This window comes from Mastigoproctus giganteus, chromosome 11, assembly GCF_048544385.1.
Source record: "Mastigoproctus giganteus isolate SK-2022 chromosome 11, ASM4854438v1, whole genome shotgun sequence".
Classification (NCBI taxonomy): Eukaryota; Metazoa; Arthropoda; class Arachnida; order Uropygi; family Thelyphonidae; genus Mastigoproctus; species Mastigoproctus giganteus.
Genome location: NC_143585.1, coordinates 72,719,770 through 72,732,176, shown reverse-complemented (window position 1 = coordinate 72,732,176; position 12,407 = coordinate 72,719,770). Strand labels below are relative to the sequence as shown.

General features: G+C 35.0%; 1 protein-coding gene across 5 annotated transcripts in view; it reads right to left on the bottom strand.

Moving 5' to 3' along the window:
- Kdm5 (Lysine demethylase 5) overlaps positions 1 to 12,407 on the bottom strand; it is a 589,167-nt gene that overhangs the window by 42,822 nt on the left and 533,938 nt on the right. For 4 of the 5 annotated variants that reach the window (XM_090384917.1, XM_090384918.1, XM_090384921.1 and 1 more), the window contains one exon: positions 9,390 to 9,479. The exons of the other annotated variant lie outside the window; for it this stretch is intronic. In XM_090384917.1, the coding sequence (XP_090241043.1) occupies positions 9,390 to 9,479 (90 nt within the window). The remainder of the gene's footprint in view (positions 1 to 9,389; positions 9,480 to 12,407) is intronic. 5 annotated transcript variants of the gene reach the window in all.

Sequence of the window (12,407 nt, the reverse complement as noted above, 5' to 3'; positions counted from 1 at the left end):
GGATCATGTAGACAAGACTGCAGTTATATTTCAGACACAGCATGAGTTTGTTAAAAGGAAGTCTTGTCTAATCAATTTGATTGGTTACTATATGGTCACAAAGAAACTGGATGCAAAGAATAATTTTGATATATATTTGGATTTCAGTAAAGTTTTTAATACTGTTGCACATGAAAGATTACTGTATAAACTGGAGCAGTATGGCAAGTTGCAAGTTGCTACAATGAATAAAAGAATGATTAAGTGGGAGAAGACAGAGTGGTAATCAATGGACACTGCTCTTCATGGACTAATGTTATTAGTGGAGTCCCCCAAAGTTTGGTATTGGGCCCAATGTTGTTTTCTGTATTTATTAATGATATTCATGAAGGTATACAGGAATTTTTCTAGAAGGGAAAAGGAGGTGATTATCCTCTTGTATAAGGCAATTGTCAGACCACACCTTGAGTACTGTATACAGTACTAAGATTATTATACATAAGATGATTATAACATTCCCCCACCTCCTCATTTTAGGAAGGATGTAGAGCTGCTGGAATGAATACAGAGAAGGGCAACAAGGTTAGTGAATGGAACAAAGGATTGCTCTTAGGAAGTAAAGCTTAAGTTATGTAAATTACAGCGTCTGGAGGCTTTATACACTACTATCAGATCACCTCACAGGTGCCTAGGCTCCAGTGCCTGGAGACTAGACACCTGCGAGGTGATCTGATCTGATAGTGGTGTATAAAGCCTTGAATGGTTTGAGCAAGCTCAATGCTGATGGGATTCTTCCTCTAGCCCAGATTAATCACCTGAGGGGACATAAACAGTTTAAATAAACTCAAGGTAGAACTAGACAAACATTTGGAGGGAATGGATAGGTGAAATGGGAAGGTTTTTTTTTTTTTGGCTGATGCTGTATAATACTACTGCACTCACACACTGACCACTTGGCTGTATTAGCCCTAAAAAACATAAGGGAAGCTTGAGGAAAGATGATTATAACAGTCCCCCACCTCCACATTATCCATCCTGGAAGGTAAGGAGCCATTATAGCTTGCTACAGTGATAAATTAAATGTAGTCTTCAAGTAGGGACAAGGTAAGCTTCTGATGGAGAAATAACATTATACACAGAAGAGTCCAGAATATTTTATATCATTTGGATAATTTCCTAAAAACTCAGGATACTTCGATGGGAAAGATTAAGAAAACAGCTGTTAATTGGAATTCTATAAAGTTGGGAAGGGTGGGAATCCTGACTGAGGAGGAAGTGATCTTCATAAAATAATTAATGGAAGGCAGTGGTTCATCATTTGGCCAAATGTGTGAACTGCTATGCCCACTTGCGAGAAGTTGGTAGCTTGATATAGTTTATTCTTCAATTGATACAAGCGATATTTATGGATTCTATGTTGTGGGTAAAGCATATTGTTTCTAAAAATTAGAATCCATCCGAGAAAGCTGTAGATCTTAAAAAGGGATAAGATTAGTACTGACGTTAAGTGACACTTTACAATAGCTCTCAGAGAATGAGAGTGTTCAAGAATCCCAGTGGTATTGAAGTGCACTCTATCAGCAAGGCCTTAATAACTGAGTAAAGTTCATGAAGGTGAAAGATGACTCAAAATCGATTTCCTTAAGAGTATCCCATAATGTTCAATTATGTCATAATGTCATTCAGGTTTGGAGATCCATGTGACAACTATAAAAGGAGAGAATTATCTTCAATTAGAAAAACTAGGGGTCTAAAGAATTGCAAAACAGTCTGACATATGGTTCAATGATTTGAACTATATGCCAGACTGTCTTGTTATCCCTCCCTCTCTAGATGCATCCTCATCTAGAGAGGGGGGTAGCAAAGCAGTTATATCATTATGGAGATAAGATAAACATGCTTTGCCATTAAGAAATGGCTGATGCATCATTTGACAAAGCTCAGAGAGGGAGAGAGATTCTAAATTGAATAGCATGGTGTTGGAACAGAGAAAACTGAACACAAGGTCATGGCATGAGTTTCTTGATAGTCTAAAAAATCTCAGCATGACCTAGTCATCAGAATGGCTATAGCATTCTGAAGATGGGCATTTTTAACCATGCAAATGGTATTACACTAAATTAATTTTTGAATAACATGATGTTCAGTTGTCCTTTACTTAGTTAATCAGCTATTAGTGGACATGAATGTCCTTAAGAATAATGTATCAGATGTACATATGGATCTAACATTGCTCGTCCCATGAGAGACTAAGTCATTGAGACTACGAGAATTCATATCAATTCCTGATTGAAAATGATATTAATTAATTTTTGTACAATGTAGTGTCAAATATCCTTAAGAATTTATATTATGTTTAACCATGGAGTTTATGAAAACTATTGATATGTATAAAACCTATCAATCCTATAATATAGTATGAAGTGGAAGAGCATTTCTAGTGACAGTTTTGAATTGGAAGTATGTGGAGTACTATACTTAGATTACTAATGTACATTAATTAGCTGTAAAACAGTCAGTTTCCCATATAATAACACACTTTCTATATAGCACTATGTGACTGAATTAATTTTAATTATGAACAATAATTAAAACATGAGTTGTTAACAAGTGAATTTTTTGTGTTTAACAATAAGTTATCAATGTTAATGCATATAACAGCATTTTGGCACATTTTTTTATATATTTTACTGCATATTTGCCTGCACATTGGTGTCTGTTTTTAAGTGCATTATTCAATGGCCATTTAATTAGCATTAATTACCTTATATTAATCTATTATTATCCACAACTTCTGAACTCAGGATGCATCTAATCATATTTTATTATAACAAATATTACATTAAAACTATTAGGAATACACACCATTAACTGCAACTGTCAAGTTATTATCTAGATAATGCAAACTGTTTTTAAAGAACCAGAAGCAATATCTAAGAAAATGAAAAAAAAAAAAAAAAAGGGAGATTAAAATATCATCTGCTATTATGACACAAACTTCACACATTAAAATGTGTTACAACCAACACACAAAATAAAAACTTTTCTTTTCAAGGGAAGAAACATGAAAAATGATCGAATGGTTATTTCTCATTAAGGTATAAAAGAGATGTGAGAGGTTTGTTGAAACCAACAAAACTGTGTGCATCAGAAATAATAAATGGTTGTTAGATGTTAATAACTTTCAATAATTGAGTTGAAAGTCTAAAATTGCAAATCTGATGGAACAAAAAAATGGCTAGAGGCTACTCAGTTGTTGGAGAGCTCAGAAGTGCCTGTGCATTTACTAAAATTTTATGGCATCTTCTTCTTTCAAATAGCATGCAATGGATTGAAATAATTTATGCAAGGAATCAACCCGCACTGGGGTTTCTTGTATTCCAGTGTGGGCTTTCCTAGACAATATACTACTACTGTCTACTGACACTGAGCTCCAACTGACTGGTGTGGGATCCTGCTGATACTGTGGCATCTGGTGCAGGATTCATTGACTATCCATCTATCCTCCCTTGGAACTCAGGGTTGCTCATGCCTGGTACTATTCATTGTTATGTATTTAGAAGAGGGCCAAACCATTGTTCTCTTCACCTAGTGTCTCCCATTCTCTCCTCCCGAAACACAGAACAATCTGTTTATTCTGTATTTTCACTATTCACTCCCCACCACCCACAGGCTTCTCTCTCTGTGTGGAGAGATATCATATTCTGTTTTGAGGGTGCTGACACACACTTTTAATAAATTCTAATTTTTTGCATGTTCATAGATCTTTATTACTATACATTAGATTACCTGAAGCTTAAAAAACCAAAACAAAGTTTATTTCTACAAAACACATGTAATTAATAACAAAGATTCTATAATTATTTCTTTGTATAATTTGGTTACATATGAAAAGAAAATCTAGAAGCTTAAATACCACATAACTGTGTTTGACCACTCATCCGATATCTTTTAATTTGTTTTTATATTTGCAGTTTAATAGCAAAGTATTACAGTAGTTACAATTTTACACGATATTGTTCTACAAAATTCAAATATGCATGTTTCACAGCTGACTTCAGGATAGAATCTTAAATTACGCATTAGTTACAGTTTTAACTATTATTGTTATTGGTAAAATAAATGTCTTAATAAGAAAGGAACTATGGCCACCAGCTAAATCTCGTGGCCATTTTTGCAGCCACCAGAAAAAACCCTTGGGAACCACTGGTCTAGACAGATACACAATATCCATGCATTTCCAAATTGCACGTCAGGGTTCTATTTAATTACTGCATTATGTGCATGCAACTCCCTGGGAAGAAGTGCTGCAACTGAATATTAATGTAAAAACACCTATTCTTTATTTTTGTGAAGTGGTCTTTTCATTTAACATGCAAAATGTTTGGACTGCAAGGTAGTGTTATATAGGTGAGTTAGGCAGGAGATCAGAAGATTGTACTGAAGAGAATTTTTGGTACAAGTGGCATGATCCCCTTAATCATATCAATGCTACCAACTATCAATGATTTTTGCTAGCTTTGGCTTGAAGTTCTCTATATTTCTGTCTAGCCAAAGTACTAATCAAAATAAAGGGCCTTGCATGTATTACATTATGGCATTACCAAGCTTGCAATATGATGAGCACTGGTGTGCTTTTAGTTAATATGCATTGTCTTCTATCACCAAACTTTGACTGACTCTCCTCCTTTTGTTACTCCCTCTCTTTTCTGTTTTCCTCCTTTCCCCTCTACTATTCTTCCTTTTCTGGTGCCCTTTTCTTGAAAATGAATACATCTTAGTGCATCATCATGTGATTGTTTATGCTATTATATGTCATAAGTTGATTTGTACTATCTGAACTGGACTGATGTTACACATTTTAAAATTGATAAAACAGGTACCCTGACTTGAAAGCTTTTCCATTTAGGGAATTTTTTTTTTCCCCGCTTTTATCTGCTTATTTTATTGTTTAATAAACAACACTTGTTTTATTTATTTTCTATATTTTTCACTCTTGATTTGTATATGTTACTTTATTCAAGTTTTATTTCAATATCGTACTTGGTAACAGTAGGTTTTTAGTAGTAAAATTTGAATAGCTAGTAGGATTACATAAGTATGGAGTTTTTTCTTCAGTACAGTATTCATTTTCAATCTGCATCATTAGTTACTGTTTAATCAGAAAACTGCAAAAAAAAAAAAAAAAAACGTATGGTACAGTGTTTTTGTGTATAAAGTGCACAAATGTTTCAATTTCTTCAGGGCTTTAGATTTTCTTTGGAAAGCAAGGCTGTTTTTACTAAAGATATTGCTTGTTCTTATTATTCAATACATCAGAATAAAGTTATAACATATACCATTTTAAATTAATTCTTGGCTTTTATCTCAAAAAAGCTAAATAGTGTATAAAGTAAACCACAGGCATGCTCTGGATTCCTTCTCTCCATACTTGCCAGATGGTTAATGTTTGAAAAAGGATTTTCTCAGCTTTACCTTAAGAAACTAGAGTGCTATACTTAAAAATAATTTAGTAATTTTTATTGTAAGCTTATTCTGTATACCTATAGATGCTTTTGGGGAAACTATTATCACACTAGGGTATTTATAAAACAAGAAGCCATTTCTCACATAATTGTAGCCACCCTTAACATAAACATATGAGAGAAGTAAAAGTTCTTAATATTGGGATGGGGAGTTATACCAGGACATATAATCAAAAATGAACATTTGAAAGTCTTCTTTTGTGATCACTGTGATCTCCTCAAACCAAACATGGATGTATTTACTCATCATTATTCCATCTTCCTCAATACTTCTTTACGTCGCTTGAATATCCTGATGGAAACATCCCCATGCTGATCAGCCACATTAACCAAATCTGATTTGAAAAAGTGCAAGAGCAAATAGAGTAATTTTAGATAAATGTCATTCTGTAGCCTCAATGTCCTGTACACTATTCAATTAAATTTCAACTAGTTGCTACAGTTTATACTGTTCAATGCTCCTAGAAATCCATGCATAATAAGTTCAAACACCTACCCAGAATTATTTTCAACAGTACAAATTTTGTTTTCCAAGTCTTCAGATGACTTAACTTGTAGTCCAACAAATATGCCACCTTTCACTTTTGCTTCAAATGACTTTAGGGATATAAGCAAATATAAGAGGCAGAATATTCATTAACCTGCATGTCTAGAGGCACCACTAAGTATCTGGAGCTTTGACAAATTGCTTCAGCTTGCTTAATACGAAGTGATGGCAGAAAGACATTTGAACCAGAGTATTGTTATCTTTATTGTGTTTAACAAGTATAATCCCTACCTGACAGAGTATTGGACTGTTCTAGAGACAGGGAAAGCAAGGATATTCAGCATAACCACCTTTCAGCCCAAGAAGGAATTTTAGAATTTATAAGTAATCACAAGCTACCAACTAGTTGATTCCATAAACGATCTTCTCCAACAAATGTCTCAACACTGGTTTCTTTCATACAAAAGGACCATGTGGCTAGTGCAGTAGTTATAATTTTTGTCCTCCTAGTAGTTATAATTTTTGTACAGAAAATACCTGGATTTTAATCTTGGCTGATTGGAACTTTTATACAACCCCTCACTGCAAACACCCAGATGAGTTAACAGTGAGTATTACAGTTTTTAAATCTGGAAAATGACCGGGGTTGTTATATATACACTTATACAGGGTCAGTTAAACGTTTCAGAACTTCTAAGAGGGGTAGGGTACATCCTGACAACTCGAAATCATATAGCAATGTGGGGTCGGAAATGCTTTCGTGAAGCGGTGTTGTACACAAAAGCACCATAAAGAAAAGAGACCGTAAGTGAGAAATCGTTTTAATAATACATGAAAAGAAGCAAAAGGTACATGGATTAAAGTAAGTGTTCGAAGTTTCTTCCACGGGCTACAATGCACGCCTCACATCTCCGACGCATGGACATCCGAACATTCTAGAATACTCCAGGCGAATTTCGAATTTCTTCGGCAGCTACTGCGATTCTTGCAACCAGCTCCTCAGCATTGTCAACAGGGGTGTCATAAACTAGCGATTTCATATGACCCCAGAAATAAAAATCAAGACATGATAGGTCGGGTGACCGAGCAGGCCAACGCACGGGACCACCACATCCGATCCACTGTTGACCAAATGTGACATCCAGGTAGTTACGAACATCTCCGCTATAATGGGCAGGGGCTCCATCGTGTTGGAACCACATTGTCTGTTGCATCGATGCAGAAATCTCTCAAAAGTTGTGGCAATACTTGCTGCAGAAAGATCAAGTAGATAGGTCCGGTTAGACGACACGGTAACAGGTAAGGTACGATGAGGTGATCTCCCATAATACCGGCCCATACATTGACCGAAAATCGAATCTGTGCTGCACGACGTCGTATTGCATGCGGGTTCTCGACCGCCCAGATATGGTCGTTATGCGTGTTGAAAATTCCTTCCCTTGTGAAGGATGCCTCATCGGAAAACAACACTTCAGCAGGAAAAAGGGGATTTGTAGCACATTTTCCAAGGTACCACTGTGCGAAAGCAATACAAGGTGCATAATCCTCTGGTTGCTGTGTCTGGACACGCTGCACGTGAAACGGATGCATGTCTTGTTCTCGGAGACTCCTCCAGACGCTGCAATGGGAAACCCCGACTGCGTTTGCTAGACTTCGTGTACTCGTTCTTGGATTCCCCTGTACATGCTGCAGCACATTCTGTTCGACGGCTGGAGTCCGTGCTGTTCTTACCCTGTCCCTGTCAGCTTTTTCAAATGAACCTCTCTCAGCTAACCTCTGGTGCAGTCTTGCAAAGAAATTATGACTTGGAATACGCCTCATCGGATATCGTTCCGCGTACAAACGCTGTGCGGCTGGCCCACTACAATTTGCAGCCCCGTACGCCAAATGCATATCGGCTAACTCTGCGTTCGTGTAATCATCCATCCTACTAACTTGGCGTTCTTGTTCAAGAAATTCGAAATTCGCCTGGAGTATTCCAGAATGTTCGGATGTCCATGCGTCGGAGATGTGAGGCGTGCATTGTAGCCCGTGGAAGAAACTTCGAACACTTACTTTAATCCATGTACCTTTTGCTTCTTTTCATGTATTATTAAAACGATTTCTCACTTACGGTCTCTTTTCTTTATGGTGCTTCTGTGTACAACACCGCTTCAGGAAAGCATTTCCGACCCCACATTGCTATATGATTTCGAGTTGTCAGGATGTACCCTACCCCTCTTAGAAGTTCTGAAACGTTTAACTGAAACACCCTGTATGTATATTTCACCTGATACTCTGTTTAGTGCAAGTATTTCTATAAATGATTTTATTATGCATAAATAAATGCTATAAATATTCATGGATATATAATTCAAATATTGGATAGCTCATTAACTATTCTACAAAATTTATGCTAGCTTAACAAGCCTCAAATTTTCTAACTTTGTGACAGTTTTCAAAACTGACCAAAAATCCAATTTGCAGTTTTGAAAATGCCCTCCACAATCTGATTTTGAAGATAGAAGAGGGGGAAAAATTTAAATATCCACCAGCAGTTGGTAGATATTTAGATTATTCCCACTCCCACAGGAGAATGAGAGTGGGGATAATTTGGTTAATTTCAATCCCTTTAAATCCTGACCCTATCTTATCTCAGCATAAAAAGGATCTGCTTTGCATTTTTTTTCTTTCTTTCTTTCTTTTATATAGAGCTGTGAGGCTAACCAGTATATTCCATCCCTGCACTTTCCATCTTTCTTGTTAACTTCCTACTACATAAATGTTTCTGGGACGTGCCTTTTATATAGATATTCTCATTCCATATCTTCAATGCCCATGACATTACAGCACTTACAGGTTAACTGTATTTTGCATTTAGGATTAAAAAAAATAATAATAAAAAATAACAATAAAAAAAAAAAAAAAAAATGTAATCTCAATGCTAACCATATAAACAATATATTCACTGTGAAACTGTTATCTGATTTTCTTAAAGTACTTAATTGTTCCTTAATAAATTTCTGATATATTCTAACCAGTGGGATAAGAATTAGTTATCACAAAAAAAAAAAAAAAAAAAAACCTTTATTAAAAAGTCAACATAATTTCAACTTGTCCACTTGAATGTATATTATTAAAAAAAAAAAAAAAATAAGTTCTATTCTGAAACTAAAAGATACAGTTCACATATTTATACAAGAATAAAAGATTGAATAAAATCATAAACAAAATAGATTTTATAAGCAGTAGGTAAGTAGCATATCTTCTTCTTAGATGACCACAATCAAAAGAACTGGTTTAACAAACCATTTGTGAATGGGAGTATAGTATGCTTTCCATGTTGTACTCCCAATTTAGTTGTCTTAAAGCTGTGACAATCAGCCCTCTACACTTATGTAATATGTATAATAACGTACCTTAACTTTATCTGAAACTTTTAGGTCTTCAAGTTTACGTTTCTTTAATTTTTTTCTTTCTAATTTTGTTTTCCCATTTGTTTCACATTCCTAAAAGAGCAAAAATTGTACATTAATCTTCATTTTATAACTTAATCAATATCTAAGGAGGAATAAGATATTTACAGCATAAATAAAATGAAGGATTAAAATTAAGGAATGATATTAGAAAATGATGCAAGAAAACAAGTTAAGCCTCTCGCATGTAGTCTGAGCAAGAGGCAGGATATCATCTCCATTTAGCTTACTCAACCCATTTAAAGCCTTAAACATCTTAATAAACTCTACTAGCAGGGGCCTAAGTCTTCAGATGCTGCAATTTACAGAAGCAAAGCTTTTCTTGGTAAGAGTATTCCTTTGTTCCCCTCACCAAAAAAAATCTCGTTGCCCTTCTCTATATCTGTTCCAGCAGTTCTACATCCTTCATAAAATGAGGCCTCCAGACCTCTATGCAGTATTCAAGGTATGGCCTGACCATTGCCTTATACAATGGAACAATCATATCCATATCCCTGCAGGTAAAATTCCTATATATCATTGACCTGGTAGCCTGTCTGCACTGCTTAGAGAACTTCAGATCTGGCTGTTGACTGCAGTATAAATGCATTCCTGTCTAGATTACTGAATTACTTCCTTAACCAGTGACATCTTCATTTTCCATGGAACAGGAGGCAAGCTAGCAAGTGTGAAATTACTCATGTCGCCTAATTTGATTGAGTGTAATCACTCAAATTACTTTGATTCCCCCTGCCCAAACTCTTTGTGAATTGGGTATACATTTGCACATCTTTAGTCCATAGGGACTTTCAGTGAATCCAAAGATGCTCTCATAATTATGGCTAAAGGTTTGCATACCTCTTTTGCTGCCTATCTTAATACAATGGGTGAGATCCCATCCACTTGATGGTGTAGTTGCAAAATTCCTTTCAGTTTGTTAGAAACCTGAATAGGATCATCAACAGTTAAACCATTCATATCTAGTAGACCAATGTGATTTCTTCAATCATCACATTCTTTCCAGTTTACATATTAAGGAAGTCTTTGCATTCCTTGCCAGAATGCTTCCCAAGTAAAATTTGAGGTGGTAACATCATTAATTGGTCCTACTGAATGGAATTTAAATCTACAAAATTTCAATTTGAGTCATGTTATTAACGAATCACATTCTAGATGTGTGTGTGTGTGTGTGTGTGTGTGTGTGTGTGTGTGTGTGTGTGTGTGTGTGTGTGTGTGTGTGTGTGTGTGGTATGGGTGCTTAATAGCACACAAACTGCTGTGATTATAGTGTGCCTAATAGTAGATGCATTTTAATAGTTGGCAGCACAAAAACAGTTTCAAAAATCAGAGGACACTGCACCTGACAGGCGCTATTGTCAAATTTGTCGTACAATAAGCCAAAATTAAGAAATTCTCTAGAATTCAAATCCAGAAGTTTATGTAATGATAGGGTTATAAGCAATAAAATAGTAATGATAAGGTTATTTTTTTTAACTATATTTTTATTTATTTTTATTGTTTTCTTAAATTTTGGTTTGGGTTTGACAATAATTTTATTCTAATAGTTGGAAATCAAGTCAAAATAAGAAGAAATCAATATGTAAAACTATTGATGTACATGGTTTTTGTTTTACAAAACTTCATTCATGAAGAAACTCACTACACAGAGTCTGCCCCTAAACTGACTACATATGGAAAGATATGTTTAAATCATAATATAAATTAATAAGATATTTAATAATATAAATGCTTACATAAATGATGTAAACATTACCTGTAAAGATGCTAACTGTACGAGAGTGGTTTCAATTTGTAGCTCAGTGGTTCCCCTTTAGTTGGCTACAGACCTCCAAGCATACTGATATGGTTTAGCACTTAAATTGTGAAGATTATTACTATAATTAATACCACTCATATACCACATGAATTTAAAAATATGGTTTATTAAGCTAATTGCCTAAATCACTATACAATTTAAGGTGACATGTCGGGCATTTTACCGATACCCATCACGAGACTATGCTGCTATCAGACCTGACAGCAGCATGGTCTGATGATGAGTATCGGCAAGATGTTCATTTGTTTTTGCACTTATAAGAGATTTTATCAAATTCAACTGACAAATGCATTGCAGCTTTCTCTGTATGAGAAAGCTGCAATGCATTTCTCTGTACTGCAGCTTTCTCTCTAAATGAATTACACGATAAAGACAACATATAACAATGAGCCCTTTTTGATTTTCTTTTAATACTGCTGCAATGCCATTCTTCTGCCTAACTATAACAGCAAAATTCTCCACACAGAATACTAGTGTTCAATCAGTATCTTATTTCAATTCTGAAAGTACCAACTCACTTGTATTCTAATAACAGATCACCTTCAACGGCAGGTATGAAAAGCAGAATACTCAATTCTTTGCATTTTATCAGGACAATGTTGTAACAATGGCATAAATCTTGCATCTACATCTTAATGCCATCAGATGAAATAGAAAACAGTCAATTTTGAAAACAATGCACAACTCCAGCAGTTACATCAGACTATTTCCTTCAAAATAGCCTTTCCCACTGGAAACACTATTTCTTTTTATGATTTTAGGAGGCATTTTTTTGAAGAGACCAGCTTGATCTGTTGCAGTCATAAGAAGGTTGTGTTCTATCACAAATGAAGTAAAAAGATATCCCATTTTATAATTATATTTTTACTCAAACAAAAAGTATATTTTTGGATTCTTCTACTTGACACCATGTTTTGTTCACTTAAAGTCAGTAATTGACTTTTCTGCCATATTAATGTCAGACTGGCACAAATTATAAAATGGCAAGTACTTTTTTTTTTTTTTTTAATGAATTTGAAATACAGAGGAATATATTGGGATGGATGTCCCTAAACCACCAGAAATATTTTTCTTTTATGACCTGACATTGTTTACACATTAAGCAATGCACCTCTTCAAAGCAAAAAAAAAAAAAAAAAAAAACA